At 37.5% G+C, this 22,550-nt stretch overlaps 1 protein-coding gene across 1 annotated transcript; it reads right to left on the bottom strand.

The window, feature by feature from the left end:
- Positions 1-377: 377 nt before the first annotated feature.
- Positions 378-22,379, bottom strand: LOC117432220 (uncharacterized). The gene is made up of 10 exons (XM_059003454.1): positions 22,127-22,379; positions 17,295-17,408; positions 11,845-11,907; positions 11,192-11,326; positions 9,745-9,928; positions 7,739-8,644; positions 6,872-7,071; positions 6,094-6,140; positions 5,888-5,946; positions 378-4,825 (listed from the first exon to the last, which is right to left on the bottom strand). Exons 1-10 carry the CDS (start codon positions 22,166-22,168, stop codon positions 4,809-4,811), a joined length of 1,767 nt encoding a protein of 588 aa, XP_058859437.1. The 5' UTR covers positions 22,169-22,379; the 3' UTR covers positions 378-4,808.
- Positions 22,380-22,550: the final 171 nt, after the last annotated feature.

Below are 22,550 nucleotides of genomic sequence, written 5' to 3'. Positions count from 1 at the left end.
GGCAAAAAGAAGCATGTGGATGAACATTGTGCATTCGTTCAAACTATGTGGGTGTGAAGTGGTTTGCATCAGCTGGGTACGAGCTCTTTTAAAAAACGCATTAGAATAGACTGAATACAATATAAAATAATAACCCTACAAACACCCAAGCATTTTTAAAATGAGAACAGCTACTTTATTTATGTAACTAGATTCCGTTTCTTGAACAAAGCACTTTTTTGTTCTGTCTGGCAACAAGTAAAATAAAGCCAAAATTTTTGTCTTAGCCTTATGTGTTTGCCTATTGTCATTGATTTGACCCATTGTACTTTATGCATCCAGGGCAGGTCAAACATCAGAAAAAAAAAATATCAAGCAAAAAGACAAATACACAGTAGTATAAGCATATGTATGCTTTTTATTGAGTAAAGCAATTGCATTAAATGGCAAACATTTGACAAAAGGCAGGTCTACATTTATGCAAAACATGAGCTTGGTAGGTCCATACCCTTAATCTAACCTGAAAATGCACATCACATATTTATATTTCGTATTGTAAGTGTAGAGGTTGCAGACAGCGTCCGACAATAGATAATGTGCTGATAGAACCTCTCTGATGAAAACAAAATGAGTGACCTTGACACTGTAGGGTGAATACAACTGTGGGCTATAGTTATATAATATGGGCATGCCTTCTTCCACAATAGACATTTCTGGCCATGAATTATCACACTCCAGGATACAATTTGTGAAAGGGAAACCTCTGATGTTACAAAAATGGTGAAACACAAAAAGCCAACGGCTGAATTGCTGTTCGGTTTATACACTTACTGGTACCTGGCAATAAGGAACACATATAGACACAAATACAGATGGGTTTTATATTTATATAATTGGTTACACTTCAGTGATTGCTCAGTGATTTTGCTGTACAGTGTTAGTGCTTTGAGATCCTGTAATTACACATGTAATTGAGAAGAAACTACACAACTACTTGTGTAATTAACAACAATAAATGCAAAGTATACTTGAAAGGACAGGATGTATTGTATGATATAACATTGCTATAAATCAGTAGTACCACAAGTGGTCAGAGCATCTTGCACATCTACAGTAATATTCCCCAAACTGAGTTTACTTAAAGTGCTGTCTGTTATTTTCATTTATTTATTTTTGTTATGAATATCTTAGTATTTTACTGTCATTTTACTGTCATTATTAAAGTGTAAGTAGCGGGGTTCCGAACAATATAGCGTTCCACGTCCCCACGTGTTGCTACAACTGTTTAAATAACATACCTGTCATTTTTCTTTTCATTGTTAGCATCCTGACAACTTTTTACACTTAGAACGTTAAGCTCTGTTTCAAAGCTCTTTTCAAAATGTCTGCTCTAGTGCACCGGGGTTTGAGATCTGTCCTTTAAATCACTGCAGGAAGAGCGATTGAAAACAAAAAGTGTAAATGCTCTGGCTTTTCTGTTCCATATCATATCATGGATCGTTATTGCTGTGTTATCTGTTTGACAATGTGGGCAATAATCCTTACACCGTCACAGAAACAGAGAGTTATAAGTGTAAAAAGTTGTCAGGATGTTAACAATGACAATCTATTTAATCTTTAAACTTCCAGTCAAATATCATCTTTAACTGACCATGTATATCACATTAGATGAATCGATATAGGCTGATGTCTTAGTTCTACTCTGACATTGCCCCCAAAGACAGTTTTATGATTTTAAGTTATTTATTCAAACAAGCATTTATAGCAATGTGTGTAAAAAATATATATATATTTTTAAATTTCATATTTACATAATTGTATAGAAAGTCGCACGATAAAAGCATTTGCAATTTGTTAATGTAAATTTAATTTGCATATTAAATTAAAATGTTATAACATATAAAAAGACTCCTCTGACAATGCATACCATTTATTTAAATATATATATATATATTGAAGAGAGTATATGTAAACTAAAGTCTATATTTATGAACACAGACAACATTTAATTAGCATTTTGCTCCAGTTCAAAACCTGCAATTAATTATTTTTTTAAGAATTAATAAACCTGTGTTGAGGGAGTAATGCATTACACGTACATTACTGTAATGTGATTATATATTTTCAATAGCTTGTAACTGTAATAGTTCCTTTTTCAGAAGGTAACAAAATGTGCTAACACGTTTCATTTTATGTAAAAATAACATAACTACTTTTAGTTACGTGAAAGAAAGGACTGTGATTAATGTACAACATGGAAACCAGAAAACGCATAATCAGAGCAAATCTTGCCAGAAAATGGCATCAGAGGAGAGAGCTAAACATCTCTGTAACTGTATTAGTGCCTTTATTAAAAGCAAATTAAGATTTCTGCATAGGAGGCAATATATCACAACTTTTTGCATTTTTTCAAACTGTATTCCTATGCTATTGTGTGCCCTGTACCTATAAATAAACTCTGCTACTCTGTTGTTGCAACACTAAGATTAAACCCTGCAAAGTACAGCACAGAAAATAAAACGAAATGTGGAGCATCTGTAGAATTTGCTAATAGTTACATTACTTACACAGTAGCAACCAAATAACGACTAATTAGTAATTAAATGTAATAATAAGCCTGTGCCGAGTAATGAGTACAAACAAATACTCATGACAATGTTATACAATGCATGAAATCAGCTCCTAGTTCCTATAGGGCAGTGGTGACTGTCAATCTCAAATCTAGAGAGAGAGAGAGACAATCCAAGGGGAAAGGGGGTGTGACCATCAGCAGTATGGCTCTCTGAACTAAGCAATGCATCAGGCATTCATCGCTGTCTCAGTGGAGAGAGCACAGCTGCAGTCTTGCATCACGTTGAAAAAAGGACACGTGTCTTGTAACAGAAAGAGTGGCAACTTGTTGACTTTCATTTATTACCCACGTTTTTTTCGTTTTTTTCTACCGAACGCAACAGTGAGTTTCCTTTTCATTTTAGAGAACACTGATACACAATGCATGATTTGTACTGGAGAAAACACTTTAGTAAAATTGTCCTACCATTTCTTTAGAAATCAGACATTGTTCATAACATTAATGCTCATTAATAACATCCGAGTAAAAACGACATAAACACTTTAGTCAGGTGGACTGTGTGTTGACAAAAGAACTGAAAAGAAAAAACACTCATAAAACTGTAATAGTCACTCTGCACAACCAAAAGGCGGTTGCACTGTCCTCCCTAAGGAGATATTACTGGCCCTATTTAATATTGTCAAACAAGTCAACAAGAGTGACAGACAGCAAACGCAGAGACGTCAGAAGGGTCAATTTCACAAACAACCGGTTTATTGTTGTGAACAATAATATCAACAAATGAAAAAAAATGAACAAAACCAAAAACAAATGGGTATAAAACAGAAAAAGAAAAGAAAATGTATAAAACAGTAATTCCAATAATGATAAGAAAGAATAGATAACTGTAGAGAGCAAGTAAAGATACAGGTAAGTATGTAGGTACAAACAGAAGGCCAAACGGTATCACAAAATAGTGTCCAGAGGGACTCCAATAAATTCACACCAGCAAACACAACACACACTCACACAGAGAAAGACAAAGGCAAATGATATAATTACAGATGAAAAAACAATGACTTATCCAACAAACAAAAAAGGAATGATCTCACTGAATGATGAAGTCCCGAAATGAGTCCAGTAAACAAAGCAATGATGTTGAATGTAGAAGGCTGAGGAAAAATGGTTGAAAATTGTAAGCTAGTCCGGTTGTGATGGGTTGAATGGTGTGACAGTTGATTAGAAAAAAAATCAGGAGCCTTAGAAAATGGAGACTGCCACACACAAAAGCAACAAAGACTAAAACAGACCTTGAATCTACAGTTAAACTTTAAACAAGCAACAGCGAACAAAAGAAAAGAGTTTAGACAAAGTGCAAAAATGTCCCTGGTCCGCACCAGTTCCAAGTCAGCTGCTAGGCGCCGGCCGAGGCGACACGCCGGCTCTTGACTGAGCTGCTGCACGCAGCAGGAAGGGCTTATCCACAGGAAGGGCCCGGCGCCCGTCCAAAGCATGTCTTGGATGTGTTCCTTGATCACAGCTTTTTTCAGTGGGGATGCCCGATATGCTCGGCCCAGACAGGGACTTTGACCTCAACAGAGATGGAATGACTGATGACTGATGTCATTCCCAACTGGACAGTGCAACTGCCTTTCGGTTGTACAGAGTGACCGTTACAAACCTATACTGTTAATCCACAAGTTAATACATGTTACTGCAAAAATATGGACATCATTATTCAAAATAACATTGCTTCTGACTCTGGAAAAACAGCATCTTTCATGGTACACCCAACAGATATTCTTCAAACACTGTCATATCAGATTCAACGCACAGTCAAGGTACAAGAAATGTATTATTCCAGAGGTTAAATCTATTATTCCACAGGTTAAATGGATGAACACACATGTACTGGCACCTACTTTGACAGAGATATACTGTGTAGTTTATTTAGAAGTGTGGCAAACTCATAACCTGGAGAAACCCAGATGATTTGTTCTTCTTACAGGTTGAAATACTTTAATTTGATGCACATTGGAAGACGGATTTGCCCTCCACTGTGGTAAGACTTAACATTTTTTTCAATAGAGAATCCGGGCCAAGCCATGCGCTTCAAACAATACCAGCCTCATAGTCTTTGCCCCAGTCACCGAGGTCCACACGAATGAATGTATTCCTGTCACGGCTCAGCTGTTGTCCGGGGATTTCTTGGGGACTTCCTAAGTTCGCCTGGTGAGAGCAGTCGAGTGAAGCTTGCCAATTCTACTCATCCTGGGGGCTATAGGGCTGAGCCTGCTAAAGGGAAAAAAGCTTTTTTAAGTAAACCTTGAAATCATGATTTAACTGATTTAAAAGGGAGCTATCAAATCCATCAGCATAACAGTATGCTCACTGAAAAGTCCTCCAGTGTTTTGCTGTTGACTTTTTGATTCAGGTCCAGTTATCTTGCTACGTCAACATGACATGACATGCTGCAGGTAGTGTAGAGAGCTACTCTGTTTATGGGGTCCGGTTAGATAGGCAACAAGGGTTCATCTTTAGTTTAGGGATCTGCTATAAGTGGTTATATGCAATCTATAAATATGTTATGACATATGTTGTCAACTTATTACAAATAACACTGAATTATAATACACTTTTGAAATATTTTTTTTGCTGTAATGAGGCTTTGTCTTGTGCCAAACTACAAATGTACACACAACCACACACACACACACACACACACACACACCTCAATCTTATGAGGTCAAAAAAAGAGAGAACTTTGAGGATGATATGGTATAAGTTGTTACATTATTTATTGTACGTTTTTTAATCTTGTAATTTAAATAACCTCCTTTCTGGTTATTTAAATGACAAGATAACAGTATTTTAGCACAGCTTCCCTTGTTATTTTAAACGGTGCCAATAATCTGGTTTCTGAGCCTCTCTCTTGCACTTGTCCTCTATTGTCCTTTAGAAAATGAATCACTGGAAGGACATTGCTAGAGTTGTTGTTGTGTGTGTGTGTGTGTGTGTGTACACACTTTGTTGGCATGTTAAAAAAAAACAAAAAAAAACCCCAGACTAATACAAATAAAAACAGGTTCCAAAAGAAACAGCGTCCTGGCAAAGCCAAAGGAAAAGGTTCCAAACCCAGCTTTCAAAAAAGAAAACAATGATATGCATCTCACCACAGATTAAAACAAAGTGAAATCCATAAAGAAAGAATAAACTAAAGCAACAAATAGGTTTCTGAAGTATTGTTTCAGGCTGGACTCCCGCTCTGCCATTGTACATCATTACACAACTCACGCTGGTTGATTCCTTAAGCATATAAATAGTTATTCTTTGATTAAATAATAAAAACAAACTTACATGGTCTGTTTAAAAATGTAGATTCCTCCATCTCGATATGATGGCTGTGTTGCTTTAACCTGACATTGGGACAAAATGAATATATTTTTAGGATTACTGCTGTACAACATTATCCCCACCGACCAGAAAAACACACACACACACAAACATACACGCACACACACACACACAGATGTATATATCTGAGAAAATAAATGCTATATTACCTTTCATCTTCACTTTGTTCTGGTTTGTGTAGCTTTGCCTCAAGTTTCTGCAGGATAACACAAATAAAAATAATCCAATCAATATTGTACATTCCAATCTTCCTATAAAAAACACCTGGTCACATCCTTAAATGGAAAAGGTCTCTTTGGGCTTTTATAGATCTCGTGGAAAATGCCATGTCCAAATGGATCCAGATGGTGTAAATAGAAGTGCATGGGCTGTTTGGAATGCTTTGTGACGTGATTGGGGATTTCTAATTTTGAGATACGAGCAGGTTAATAGACTAGTTAGATTAACCAATTAAAACTGTAGCTGCTGCAGCTCTTGGCAGTAGCTGTGCTGAGAATTCTAAACAGGCCTAAGGCAGAATGTTGAGGCTGGCCTGGAATTACCTTGCAATGTGTCTCAATGTTCTTGTACAACTTTACTTTATCACCCGGTAAAATGGAATGGGCTATTTGATTAACAGCTAATGAGGTAAAGTTCTACACTGTGTGGTATTTTGTATAAATGATGGCTAGGACCTTTGCTGTTTATTACACCACTGGAAGCCATAACCCAGTTCAAACTTTTAAACAATAAAGAATTCTAAACAGTTTGTTCTGGAAGCCTTGTGTGAGCCTAGTTTTAATTTGTTTCTTGTTTTTTATTTTATTGGAGTTTTTTTTGTTAACTGTTTGTTAACCGAATAGTCTTTGTGAAGACAAACGCTTTCATGCTGTATATAAATGCTTCAGACACTATAGTAGTAAGTGTATGAGTCTTTGTCTATATTACCTTTTTCTGTATGAAGCAGTAGAGTGCCAAAATGCCCAGCAGAACTCCGCACACAGTTACCAATATGAATGCCAGCTTGTAATGGTTTTCATCCTCTTGTGTCTCTTTCTGGGGTTCCTTCTCGGACTGTCTGCCTCCCCTCTGACCATCTGAAGGCTGGACCTCTCCTTCACCGTGTCCCAGGATTTTGGATCCATAACCTGCAGGGGGAATTGAGAGGTCAAGGATATCCTGCAAGAGCGTCTTTGTAATTGCTAAGTAAATGGTTAAATCTGAGGGCTCAGAGACTCCTAGACAGTTCTGCCATTAATACAGTTCTGCCTCCTAAGCAGATTTAATAAAAGCGCGTACAGGCTAATGGCACTGGAATGACCTTCCACTGAGGCCACTCCCCAGTGACGTCGTCTTTGAAATCTATTGCTTTTATTATAGGTATGATTCAGTGCCCAATGGAAAGACACCGACCTTGGCACAGTGTTAATGTAGAGTAAGTTCTTTGTAAACTCTTAGTTCTGGGTTCAAACACAGAGGCGGTACTGTCTTGGGAGCTCTGTAGAGAATATTAATTCACAAAAAAAACCCCACTATGAGCGTGTTTTTGTTCCATGCTGAGTCATTATGTGTGTTAGTTGTTTGTACAGCAAGCTTAGAAATATGAGGCAGTGGTTTGGGTTTGGGAAGCAGTGAGTGAGGCATAGTGGTTAGGGCTGAAGTACTGGGATACATTACGTGAGTGCTGAGCAAGCCACTTGACACAATTTTTAGCCTCATTTCAGATTTAATATTTGGAGTGCAGGCACTGGAAGCTGTGAGATTCATTTCATAAAAGTGGCAAGGATTGTGCTGGTCTAGTAAAAGATACACTACCTGTGTTGATATTTTCATTGTCATCAATCCTGATATATGTTTTTCTGTGACGAAGAACAGATGAAGAAGACACAGGGGAGTCAGACCCTATGGGTATTGTGCCTGAATCCAGAGTGCTTTGCTCATCTGCAACATCATCTCTGATACCAAGGGGCTCAATGGTAACAGGGGTCCAATCTGCAGATAACTCGCTTTCTGAACTATCAAAGGATCCGTCTACTCTAGGATCTACTGATCTCTTGGACCTAGGAGAGACAGCTGAGCTTTCAGTGTGCAGGCTGGGAGTAGTGCTGTTAAATGGAGGGATGTAGGTGATCAGGTGCTCCATGGACCTTTTTATGGAAGGCGTAAAGCGTTTTTTCAACAGCGCAGTTGGAAGTTGTTGACCAGACAGGGCCTGGTCAGTAGCTGTATTTTGACTAGGCACTAAAGATTTGCTAAAAGGTTTTGCTGTTTGAAAACCTGGGGAACTTTGGGATACATCACCTTGGACCTCAGAGCTTGTAGGAGTATATTCAGATGCAGGTGAACCAGTATTATCTTCATCTTGTGGATATGGTATACTAGTAAAGGAAGGAGAAGAAGGATTCTTCTTGCTGCTGCTGGTTTGGAAATTATTTGTTATCTTGTTCCAGCTGCTTGTTGAAGCCTCAGAAGTAGTGTCTATACCAATCATCCTGTGTCTGTGGGATCCTGTCATGCCAGGGTTTGTTGATGGGATACCCCATCTTTCTCTAGCGCTGGGGCTGCCTGTCTGGGTTTGTGACAGCTTGGTGGAGTAGGGAGTGTTTTGTATGTCAACGGTGGGGTTTGGAAGGTTCTTCCAAAGGTTGGTGGCTGTCGTGGAAGCCCACTGAGCAGCACCACCACCTGTAGTTGGGCAAGAGCACCGACACACGGTCGTACCTACAGGAAATTGGAAAGAAGGAATGTTGTAATCTACCATAGTTTCTGATTGGGCGATTGAATGGTGGTGATAAATGGTTTGGAACACAAGGGGAGAGGAGAGAGGAGGAAATTAAAGGCCAGTCTAGGATACAGTAATTTTAGGATTTTGATTATTCCAGGAGTGAACAGGGATATTACGCAACTACGATCATTTCAACATGTTATTTTCCACATCTGCCAAATGGACATCAAAGGCATGTTAGGTGAGGGATAAGGTGTTGGTAGTGGTGGGGTTGTTTTGGTTTTCTTCGTGTTTTATTGACAGATTTCTGGGGATTTATTTAATGGTTTGTTTGTTTTACGACCATTCTGTTGTATAACTCAATTTAACACGCCTTCCTGCATTAAAAAAAAAAAATCTAAACTGAATAATCAGCTGACTGGTGGGGATCTTAATTACAGTTTTGGACATATTCCCAAGAAATGCCAGAAACCTTAAACCAAAGTTTAGCAAAGACTCAACAAGGAAGTGTTTCAAAAATCTCGCTGCATCTAGCATCTTATATATAATGTATACAATACGTATTTACACAGAAATCATATTTGTGAAAGGAACATAAACACAGTTGACAAACATTTATAACAGTTGAATAAGTAGCTGAACCGGGCTTTAGAGTATCTTGTGCTCAATTTGGCTGCTGTACACCGACTTGAAAGCCCTGCTGTCCTTGACACAGGACAATGCTCGCACTATACAATCCGGAAGAACCTTTTGTTCCTGGATACCACTCCAGTAGGAGTTGAGTTATCATAGATATGACTCTGTTCATCGTCCCTTCTATTAAAATGCAGTATGCACTTACTTATTAAATACATGTGCACTTACACATAGTTATTTTCCTACTACGTAAATACACAGTAATAAGATACACAATGTAAAGTGTCACCCAATTTTGATATTGATATTGAATATTTCATCAATAGCTTTTTGTAGCTATAATGTTTAACATGGTAAGGGATCTGAGTGTAGGGTTAGGACATAATGGCTACTATCTTTACAACCTTGTAAAAAACATTTTTTACAACATTAAAACAGTGTTCTTGGTGCACCAGCTTACCTGTGGACAGGGCGCCCTCGGTTGTTGGTTCTGCGACATCCTGTGCATACTGGTCAACACAATTCCAGTTTATTGGCCTGTTTTCTGTCAGCAGCTCCATGTAGAAAGACATCACTTTCCCAATGTGATCTAACACAGCTTGAGGAGAGCCTGCATAGGTCTTCACAAACTTCTCTGGGTCGTCCTTAAAGATTGCACAATAAAAATATAAGACAACATGAATACTAATGGGCTGACTGACCAACTAACATAAACTAACCATAGCCATGTTTTACAGCGGAAGCCTTAAAGAACTAACGCAAAGGGCAGACAATGCGTTTCTGAAATCAAAGAAGCAGTGCCCTCATTTCCTCTGTATGGACATGTATGACTTGTTTACAGATGATGCTATAATCCCAGCAGTCAGACATGTGAAACGGTATTACTGTGCCCACAGTATTGCATTCTAGAGCGTGGGCACAATGAACATCTACTGATGATTCGATTACTCTTTATCTGATTTGGCAGAAAGGATCTGTGATATTTATAATTTCAGATAATGGTGCTGCATTTCATGATGATTTGGGCTTGTATGAATTTCCTACATGCAATTCACATAAGAAAATTACCCAGATGAAAAACTAAAGTTTAATGATAAGAATAAGGGAGTTTGGAGCGCAGGATTAAGTTAATAGCTAACACTTTACATGTAAAGTGTTACCAGTTAATCATTTTCAAAAAGTCTAATTCTGCATTTGTTTTTGTTTTTTAACTGAAAGACACATGCTTTGGTTCTCCAAGGGCCCTACATATTCCTGAAGTCATTAGCATGCATCGGCATCAACTGAATAATTAATTGCGTTCACGTCTATCGTTTCATTTTCTTTATTGAATTCAAAGGAATTACGTAGTTCAGAGATCAGATAAAAAAAAGGAGTTCAATACCAAGAAGTTCAAAACATATGCGTTTGACTTCAAAGGGGGTCTGCTCCTTATTCAATTAGACAGATTCAATTACAGACATCAGAAAACATTGTGCATGGGCTTGAGCCTCCAGATTGTCATCACATTTTAAAGTTCCATTCCTGGAACTTAAACAACACTGTCTACTTTAAAGATATGAAGAATACCTCTGTCCAAAAAGGGATCCAAGTGATTCTCGGTACACCCCTAAAAAAAGGAGTTGATGCAATATAGGTGGATTCCCTGGTACTATAATACAGTACAGCTGTGAATAGTCCTGGCTCATCAAATTAACCCCTCAATGAAAGTACTTTTTTTACATTACAGGCAAATTTGATTAATCGCAAACTACAAAAAAAAGAGGAAATCAGTTAAAGCTAAGTTGTGCATTTAATCGAATACAATTCCTGGTTAAAGTACAAAAATACAAAGTGATTATTCGAGCATGAAAAGCAAACATACTGTACATACCTCCACACTCACATTGACTTCGGGTATGCATTTATTCCAGTAGATTTTTCACCAGTGTTTTTAACTGGTCCACATATTTAAAATTGACCGAACTCTTGTGATAATTGAAGTGTTTCGTCAGAACGTCCAGGACTTTGGGGAAGGCAGCTTTGACGTAGCAGGTTTTACTCTGAAGCAGGTTGGAAACAAACAGATGGTATTATTGAAAAAAGATAAACCTAATTAGACAAATGTGTTGAAAAGAAAGCCAGTAATAACATGAAAAGACATGCTGACATGCTGACATGTGCTAGAAAGTTTGTCTGAATTCCTTTTGCTTCTTCTTAGTACTGCACATCTTATATAAAGCTATGGATATAATTAGTCAAATGTTAGAATGCATGCACTGTATTATCATGGAACTGTTAGATGGAAAGTCAAACAATACCAGTTCAGATATTTTTTATATTCTTATTTCTTGTACTGTTTAATAACTAATATAGCTTGTCTTGTCTAAAGTTTCACTGGTTTTCAATATATTATTTAAAGGCACCGTGATTGCAAAATATGATGTAATATAAAATGTTATATTTAAATAGAAGACTAGATAAGTAGTGAATCAATTTAAAATAAGTACCATGTATGCATGGAGCTTTATACTGTGCATATATGGAAGTACACAATTACACATAAATAAAACTCACATACCAAAGATCCTTGATCTATAAACGTGTAATCGATTGAAAAGCCATTTTCAAGTTGGTTTACAATCTATAAAGGAGGAAAAAAGAAAGAAAGTGTGTTTAATTGGTGGGTGCATCCCGGTCAAGGAATGTCAAAGACTACAGTAGAGCAGGCTTATTTACTGTGCTGGTAAGCAGACAGGGCATTCATGCACCATTATAGCATGGATATTTAACCATTTTCTATCTACCCTAACCCTAACACCTCCCCACATTGCTTGAGTCTGCTTCCACTTTAGTTTCCTTTTCTTTTCTGTTTTTTTAACGTGTATTTCTAACGCGGCCCTGCAGGTGCAGTAGAATGAATGAATGAACGCCTTGAACTTAGTTCATTCACCAATTTAATTAACTTTCCATTTCCTTATTCAGTTAATTACTACAGTACTCCTTGTTCATAATTACATCAACTCATGCAATTAGTTCATGAAAATTTCCCATTGAGATATATATATATATATATATATATATATATATATATATATATATATATATATATATATATATATATCCTAGATTAAGTCCAGAAGGCAATGATCCGGTTGATTAATGACTCAGGAAGATCATGATTAACTTTAGAAAAAAGGAAAAAAAATCGCAACTTCCCGTGTTCCTCCAGCATTAATCTTTAAACCCTGAACCCGGTAGCATTAGTTTTCTTTTATGCATCAAACAAAACCTCTGCATGCAGTGGGCATGTGCTGCCTGATAATTGATCTAAAGAGCTGTGTCTCGGGATACTGAACTGTTATCACAGCCATCTAGCTGATATTGCCCACTGGCTATTATTGTTGCATTATAATAAGTATCATGGGGTATCATTTACGCACTGATAAGGAATATTGGCATGGTTAAGTTATGACTTATTGAATTAAGTCAAACATTGACGTTACAGTAGTACTTCCTGAAACACATCTTGCTCCGAAATGACATTCATCTTCATATCACGTGTCATAGAAATGGCCTACTGGTAGTTTGAATTTAGCAAACGAGTGCTTCATGCACATTTAAGAATATTCTAAAAAAAATATGCCAAAAAAGGGTTTTATGTTTGAATTTTTCAACAAAATGTGTCTAGCTCTGGTACAATTCTTACTAAATCTTTAACCATAATTCTTATCAAGTACTCACCCCTAGCATTAAAACCCTGATGGCAGGCCCTATATGTAGTAACACTGAAAGAAGACACTAAGAAAGAATTGTAGTTTGTCATAGAATTGTATATGTTTTAAATGGATACAGTAGTTAACAAACCTGTTCCCTATTAAGTGCTCACATAATTTACAGCACAAGTGCAGCACAAACGCTTTACAGAAACACCGTGGGCTAAACAAGATCAATTTCAAGTTTAATATTAAAATCTAAGATATCATTTACGAAAGTGTACTGATTCACAGAGCAGAACCAGATACAAAGACAGACAGCAATCCTGCTCCTTTCAATAAGCATTTACAAGGTAAAAAAAAAGAACACATTCTCTATGTGTTAAACCCTACGGCACCTTTTCTTCCATATCTTTTTTTCTGGCACCAGCATGCAGCTGTCCTATTTTTTGGTGTGTGTGTGTTGGTTTACTTATTAATTATTCTAGAAGATGCTTCTACACACACAGAGAGCTCACTGCCCTCAACATCTGATTTGTTTCAAGTCCAAACATCCTATCACCCTATTAAATGTGCAATTGCCTTCTTTGATTAAGTGGTGTTATTGCAGGACTCATTTAAAAGGGAGTCGAAAATAGCTTGGGAAAGTACATAATGTGAATGTATGGTAATAGTATCTGCTAAACAGACAGAAACACAGCTTAATAAGTGGAAGTGGAAAATCATGCCACTACACCCTATTTTTCAATGCTTTTGTGCAGTCTGTCCCATAAGTGTTAAAGGAAAACATGCCAGCTGAAATGTTTCCAACTAGATTAACTTCAGACTTTTTAAATGACCTCTCGCTTTACTTCTTTCTATTTTTAATAGTAGATGATGATGATGTATCCTGTATAACAGCTAGGGCAAAACATGATTTTTTTTAAAGAAAAAAAAAATTTTTCCCTGCTGCTACTTTGGAACATCACAGCATGTTCCCTTTTCGTCTAGTATCGTGTTTTTTTTGTTCTGTGACTCGATCTGTAGAAAACAAGATAATGCATTTCATATGGCTCTCCTTTGGAGACAAAAAATACAAAATAGAACATTTGCACTGCCTGCAAACACACACAACTAACATCTTCACCAGAGAGTACAAGCCTTGGTTATTGCACCTTTAAGCACACACACGAGTCAGGAATGTTCAGACTGGCTTAAACTCCCACCAAAATGATCAGCATTCCTGCTGTACTTCAGATCCTAACACAGTCAGGGTCGGTGTGCATGTTAATGTCAAAGTGATGGAGGGTGTGCGAGGCAGTGATGAATAGTATCTGAGGACAGCAAGTCTGGTAAGAAGACAATTGGTTTTCGGAGCTCAAGTAAGTTTACCATCAGAACTGCTTTACCCCCCCTCACTGTCTACTTATAACATCACTCATACAAACTTAACACAGGAAATTGGCTACATTCTCTTGAAGGCTAATATTAGGGAACTAGTCACTGCAATAAAACAATATTGCTGCAATCCAGCAGATTGTCTCATAAAAATTGCAGTATCTGGCTTGTTGAGTGTATAATAGCCTCTGTTACTCAGTACGTATCATTGGAAAGTTTCCAGCATGGTCTGTTAATGCGCCTGGATCACTCAGACTTTTTTTGCAGCAGTGTGGAGTAGGGCTCTGGACTCTTGACTGGAGGGTCATGGGTTCAATCCCAGGTGGGGGGACACTGCTGCTGTACCCTTGAGCAAGGTACTTTACCTAGATTGCTCCAGTAAAAACCCAGCTGTATAAATGGGTAATTGTATGTAAAAATAATGTGTAAAAAAATAATGTAATTGTATGTAAAAAATAATGTGATATCTTCTAACAATTGTAAGTCGCCTTGGATAAGGGTGTCTGCTAAGAAATAAATAATAATAATAACAATAATTTCACCTTGTTAGGTGATCCTGAACTGTTCTACTAAGCATTTCTGTGCTGTGAATAGCGAGTTAGGAAGGAAAACCAACTGGTCAGGAGTGTAGTTGAAAACTCCCCACATTGGGTTCTCACCTCCAAGGCTTAACAGCTTGCTAACATGTGTTGCTTAGGTTCAGCAGGTGAAAAGAATGGATTTGCTCAGCTCGGGAACTGTCAATCATCCAGATCCGTAAGTGGATGGTATGAACCATAGTGAGTAACTGGCAACAGACACACCCAGTTTAATGTGGGAGTAGTTTTTGGAATCTCCTTCGAAATTAGTAAAATGAAAACAAAGCATAAACTTCAGTTTGGACACAGAATCACGACTCCCTTTCCTGCACTTTCGCTGCAAATATAACTAGCATACTTATAAGTTATTATTTTACTTGTATAATGATAGAGACCCCATGCTGGACCTGCCCCACGCCTCTGTGAAACGCAGGAGAGTGTCTGCACCTGCACAAACTTTTTTTGGAAAGCTTTGACTTTTGAACTGGCAGGTGAACTGCATCTCTTCCAAACAACATCATTGGTTTCTACCTATAATATGCAACACTTGCCAGAGCCAATTGCAGAGGTAGATGAGGCTTCTTCAGAGTCAAAGGCAACACAAGGCAGACAGCGCTGTGCTTATTGCAGTCAAACTGAAGGGAAGCGAGTCAAAACACCTTGCAAGTGTAAAAAATGCAATCTGCCTCTGTGCATAGTTGTTGACAAGAATTCTTTTTCTAGATGGCACAGAAAACAGGTATTTGTGTTACAAGCACTTAAGTATATAGTTATTTATTTCTTGTTATTTATTTTGTTACTAAAAGACACTTTTGGTTAAAAAATCAGAAAATCACTAACAATGTTCGACCACTCATATTTTGGTCATTTTTTGTGCTATTGGGCTGAAATTTCGTATGCAACTTCACAACATATTGGACTTTCATTCCAATTTGTCAGGAGCCTTCGATATACATGTTCTTATGGTTTATAACCCAATAAAGTGTTAATTTTTGTAAATGGGTTTCTTTTTTTTTGTGCATTTTTTTCAACTGTGAGGGTCTCTGAAGCATTATTATTCCAGTTAACTTCATAATATATTAAATCATTTTGTACTTTAAATTTTGCTATAAAGAATATGTGTTTTTTACAGGGGAAAAGACAATGTGGTTAAAACAGGCGAAAATTGCTTGGATTGTATAGGGTTATTAGAACTATTTAACTGAAGAAGACCGTTTTGTCAAAACGTTGTTTGCCTGAAATAACTTTGTTTAGTTGTTATGATTGGTTGTTTGACATTATGAATTATGAACTGTTTAAAGCCCGCATGTTCTTCTCTTTTATTGAAATCCTCATAACAGAACAGCAGTATATGCCAAGGCAGCACTAATATGCTTGTTAGGGCAGCCTGTGGAGTATGACATGACCTGGCATGTTCTCTTCACACTCCCTCCTTGGTCTTCAACGCTAAGAAAACTCAGGTTGTTTTTCGAGCAGGAGACCCACCCATTATATTATATATACTACTGAAAAAAATTGTAATTATTTAAGAATAACTATACATGCTACCATTGAGTGTTTTATGGTTACGTATGAAAGACCTGCCCAGTAATGAGGCACATCATTGGTGTAAACCCTTGGCCTACAGACCCATACCAGTCAAGAAAGACAGGAACTTATTGAGGAGTAAAAAAAAAAATAAGGATGTGGTTGAAACAAACAAATTCAATGGAGGTCAAGAGAGCAAATACGGCAGGGTTACATCAATTACGTCTGTGACCTGCTTCTCTGTCTCTATCTTGTTAGTGGCTTCTATTGGGGATGGAGGAGGAGGTCATGGGTAGAATGTTGTCATATACTGTCTACTATGAAAAGTATGGCCATCTTTGAAGATGCAGCAATAAAAATCATCCAAGATTCTGGAATAATGCGAGGTACTCTAATACCTCATGAAGATGGGGAGATTAAGATATTGCTAAAACATGTAAATGTGATATAAATGCCCTTATTCTTTCCACCCTGTCTCTTGATAACGCTTGGTGAATCTATAGTCTGGTAAAGGTCAGTCACTGCATGCATAACCTGCAGCTCACCATGTTGTATTATGGGTGACTTTGTTTCTTCAGTATTGGGTGAATGATTCAGGGGCCAGTTTTACAAAGCACTGCTAGCACTTAGCAGGCTGATAGCTAGCAAGCTATCTTATTTTTATTTGGTTTAATTCTAAGCTAGAAAGTTTCGTTGAAATTCAATCAGCCAATCTATTTGAATAAAGGATAAAGGTGTTATTCTCTTTCTATGAAAGTGAATTGGATTTAGCAGACTGCTACCCAGAACTGCTTTGTGAAACTAGCCTCAGGGTCGCTAGCTGATTGCCTTACCAGAGTGTTGACGGTTTGGATATGGTCCTTCGTCACCGAGTGTCTGCATAAACTAGGGCCATCCCCACAGGCCAGGTGGAAACACAGGAGGACCAAAAAGCACAGCTGCCTAGCCTGAAGCCAAACAAATAAAAGAGCAAGATGAGGACAACATTTCAACAAATATTTTTTCATTGTAGTTACTAAAGTTATGATTTCTAAGGTAAAACTATAAGAAAAAAAGTCAGGTGGACACGTATTTTGGCACGTGCCTTCTTTAGTGTACCTCCTATAGTTTTACATTAGAATTTGGTTTTCATGATAATTGAAGTGTCTGTGCACATGGATGTGCAGTATGGACGGTTTTCTGTTTTGGCTCTGGTTCACAGTCTAATGGCTGAGGTGTAGCTGGCCATCAGGGAGCTAACTATTTGTATTGCATGACATTAGAGGCTTTTATCCGCAGTGCAAAGTTCAATTGCATTGAACTGGACTTTAAATTGTATTACAAGGATACAGCAGCTTTATGGTTCCCTGCCAATACACAGTGATATCTGTATTACACCTCAGTTATTATTAAGAATGAAAGTGACCTGGCTGTGCCCTACGAAAAACAAAACAAACCCAGTTAAAACAACAGCACAGCATTCCCTCCAGCACTATGCAATCAACCATATTTCGCCTGATTACATATTGTAAGAAGGTGAAATCGTCAGTGCAAACAGAATCACACTGACATCAAGACAACATGCAAAATGCATGTAGCCACATGTAGGCTGGCACTATAGCATCAGATATCAACTGGATTACATCCTGTTTGGGCTGGCTGCAGCATTCTCCCTTCATGATGCGTACTGTAGTGTGCATTGTAGTGTGTCATTCAATACATGCAGCATTAGGAAATCAAAAACAGGATCTGTACTTATTGCTATGTCCCATAACTAACGGTGAGTGATCCTGACAACTATAAAAACACATCTTGAAGTAGATAGCTGCTGCTGGCTTCCTGAATTTCAAATGACTGCTCCCATAAGGGACTTAATTGTTTTACAGGGTTGAATGATTTTATGTTAATGGTGCCCTCAATGCGTTGGAAACGTTGCTAGTAAACGGTGGGTAACCACATGTCTTAGTTTGCAATGCTACCCACAGGAAAGGTCAGTTCCCCATAACCATCAGCCCTTTTTACATAGATTCTACTGCTGCAGCCCCCTTTTTTTCGGCCTCCTCGTTAGAGGTATAGAGAAGCATATTAAAAACACTGCTGAGCATGGGGAGCAAAAGGAAAATAACTGTGCAGAAGTACCATGATCAAATGTTATAAGGGTCAGTGCTGTTCATTTTATTCAGTTGTACAGTAGTGAGCTGCTGTAAGGATCGATTTATGTACTGTTAAACTAACCCCAGTGTTTTCAGAATGAACAGCTAAGATTTGATATGAGAGCCGTCACAAGTTTTTGTAATACGCTGAAAGGGGTTCCATTCAACAACAGAAAATATTGGAGCCAAGCATCTGATGCCGTGCCAGTAAAATGAAGTTATTAAACTGATTTTTATTTATTTATTTTATATATACAAGTGGAAAACAGTAATGCGAGATGAACTAGCTTCTCTCTCCAAGGCAAAGACATGTAATATGTTTCAAAGCTACAAAATGATTTCATGTTCAATCCACTTGTAGTGTTAGAAAATTACTTTTTACGTCTTTGACGATACAAAGTTTAGGGTAATATTATTCAACAAAAAATACACATTTGTACATTTAAGATTACAAATCTGTAGGGGAAAAGCGCAGGTGAGAAATTCATAAATTACAAAACGTTACGATGAGAGAAACCTGTCTTGCCTTCAGTTTTAACTTGAAGAAGACTGTTCTGATCTCAAGTGCATTTGATATATTCATATTCAGCTGATCCTAAATTGGAAATCCCATTAAATCAAATAAAAAAAAAACTGTGAAAATACTTTTAACAAGTTTCTATCTGAGGCTGATGCATTCTTATCTTACAGTGTACTGACGCTCAGTAGATATAAGTCACAAAAAGGAACACTACTTCACTTTAGGAAATCTGCATTTATTTTTTGCTAAACGCTTTTCAGTACAGAAAGGGATGGTGATTCACTTCCCTCACAGTAAAAAGAAAACATTGTTCAATGACAATGAAGACAACATTGGTGACTGATAGTTAAAGGCATGCGTCCCACACTTAACCGTACAGTATATGCAGCTGTAATACTTTTCCATACAAATAGCCCTTTGTGGTAATTACTTTCAGTTATACTCGTCCCTTTTCACTGCAAGCAAATAATTATATACCTTTTGTGCTGTACCATACTGCAAACTGTGTGTGCCATTGTAATATCAGCAACCTGCCACAATTACAAAAGACATAGTTTTGCCCAGCCTCCAGCAAACTCGGTTCAGTCTTTCCAGGATTACATACCTATGTCACTTGTAAGTTCGTTCCAGCAAAGGGCAAGCTCCAAGGCAAGTTTTTTTTTAAATGTTTTATTAATATTCTTTCATATGTGAGAAAGTACAAGCTTAGGAATTGATATAGACAAGAATGGACTAGAACAGAATGATGTGCTGAAATATGGCCAAACCATGGAAAACTGCAGCAAATGCATGAAACCTTACACATTGAGCATGCTAAACTATATATAATCCATGCAGTTTGTAATAAAAACAGTCCCCTTAGTTAATATACTATTACAATTCTTATGCTTATAGTACCGGTGTATGCCCAGAAAGTGGTACAACATCAGAATGTGGTATGTATACCAAAATGTGACCAGTGTAATGTCAGAAAATGGTATTTTGTCAAAAAGTGGTACTTTATATTTCAAGTATTTAATGCATGGGCCAGTTTGTGCGCCAGTTCTATATATGCTCCTTGCCGATACCTCCTCCAGCGGTATCGGCGCTATGCTTTAGTGCGAGAGGTCCCGGGTTCGCGCCCGCCCTCCCCCTGTGTGTGGATTGTCACACCCAGTGTGATGCGCCTGCCTGTGTTAAATGACGCGTGACGCTAGTTAGTTTCAGAAACAAAAAGAGAGGCTGTGCCATGCAAGACAATCCGCACCTGCGGGACACTTGGGTTCACCGCGCTCACGTTTATTGCAAACCTCCGATAGGTACCAATGAGAACAAAGACACGCAGAGACAATGACGTACAGAGCCCTCGCCACCAATCACCGTACAGCGCGAATTATATATTATATTTAGGAATTCTGTTTTTCGTTTTTTATGAATTATATATTTTGGTGGTTATTTTTTTTAGCTGTTTTCGTGTTTTATATACATCGTTTTTTTCGGGGCTTGTTTTCTGTTACTTTCAAAAATGCTTAGGCGGTTGTTTCTGTCACAATTAGTAGTAACTCGACAGTAGTTGCTCACGTAAGTTGCACCTTCTTTCCTTTGCTGTCTTCCACAACGAAATCCTTATGGTCACGGACACATGGTTTTGGTGTGCAGGCATTTTTAAAAATTTTTTGCCACAATCTGCAATTCAAGTCCTCTCAATATCTTAGCTGTAATACAGCTTAACTATATACAGCTTACGATTGTACGACTGCTAAGAAATAAATAAATAAATAATAATAATAATAATAATAATAATAATAATAATAATAATAATAATAATAATAATAATAATATACCGCGAACAAGCCTCCATAAGTATTCAGAACGAATCAATGCCAGATATACTAGTCAGGATGGAGGGACATTGCCTAGCTGCACTGGGAAAGGTAGTTTTTTTTATGTGTTAGGTTTTTGTTTTTTTAAGTCGGAAATTCGTGATGAAGTCAACGTGAACCGAGTAACCATGTCCAGTGTTTTCCCGGCGTTTATACCGATTTCATTTTTTCTTTTATTTTTGTATTGGTGGTGTTTTATCGGTTAAAACCGAAAATCAGAAACGCTAATCATATTATTCTAGTCATTTATATTGTATGTAGTATTGTGTATGTGTATAAATATGTGCATTATGAAAGCATATATTAAAAAAATAACATTAAAATATAAAGTTGTATGCTAAGGGTACGCAGACAGTTGACAGGTCTGGAAGGCTTACGTGATAATCCAAAATTTGAGAACCGCTGAGCTAGATAATACAGTTCTGAGATAAAATAGTGTTTGTAGCATACCTCTTCATATAAGATAAGAATGTACAGTTGACCCCGGCTCTAATGGTATACGAGAGTCATTTACTGCGGCAAAGTGCCATTAGTTTTTCATTAGTGAAGTCTAGTGGATATATTTTGTAGTGCTGGGATGAACACAGGATTTTCATGTTCGGATATTGGGTCATAATTTAAATATTTGGATATTTGTATGTATTGAAAAAGTAATAAAAGTCATTATATTTTGCTCAGAACGCAGGCACAGACTGCACAGCAGTAGGGTAGGGGGGCGTGGCCCATGTGCGTGCCTTTATTTAACAGCAAGACGTTACACAATATATAACACGTTAAAGTAAAAAAAAATATCCTAGGCGTAAAGAATGTGTTGTGTAGCCATTACTTTACCCCAGCGAATTAACTACAAAACAAATGATGCCAAATAGCAGTTCAAGTTAAACGTTATTTTGTTTATTCCCGAAATAAATAGTACATAAAGTTGACACGGCGTTTTATTTATTTTTTTCGTCGCAGTAAACAGTGGCCATAGACACGTTTTCACGAAGTAATAACATGACGTTTACTTGCGCCTTTTTTGTAGCTGAACAAGCAAACGAAAACTGAAATTTAACTTTAAACACTTCAAATAAAACAAACGTGGAAACGGCGTTGTAAAATGAAGGGGGAACAGATAAGATAAGTTACAGATAAGTGAGCTGCGTGCTTACCTTGGCTTTGTACAAAGCGTGAGCTGCTTTCTGTGTGTTCATCTGGCTTGCCTATGCAAATAGAGAATAGCAAAGTCCACTGTTTGATGCATTGGAGCAGGTTTCTTTTCTTCTGTACGTTTTTCCCCCCTTGTTCTTGTGCTTGTTTTTGTCCCAGTATAGAAGTGACAAGAGGGTATCTGTGCGCTGACCTGTCTATCGCTTTCGTTTTCTGATTGTGCCAGATGCCTTGCTACGCTCTCTACTGCCAACGTTCTGTGAGCCTGCGCTTTTTAAGACCTCCTTCACTCGTGGTTTACAGGAAATTACTTTTCTGGCTCAGCTTCAAGCTTTGTGATTTTGCCTACCAGGATTTAGCAACTAAACTGATTTCACTGTTTTGGGTTTTTTTGTTTTGTTTGTTTTTGTTTTCTTTTTCTTACTG

The sequence above is a fragment of the Acipenser ruthenus genome, chromosome 29 (genome assembly GCF_902713425.1).
Source record: "Acipenser ruthenus chromosome 29, fAciRut3.2 maternal haplotype, whole genome shotgun sequence".
Classification (NCBI taxonomy): domain Eukaryota; kingdom Metazoa; phylum Chordata; class Actinopteri; order Acipenseriformes; family Acipenseridae; genus Acipenser; species Acipenser ruthenus.
This window is presented reverse-complemented; position numbering and strand designations above follow the sequence as displayed.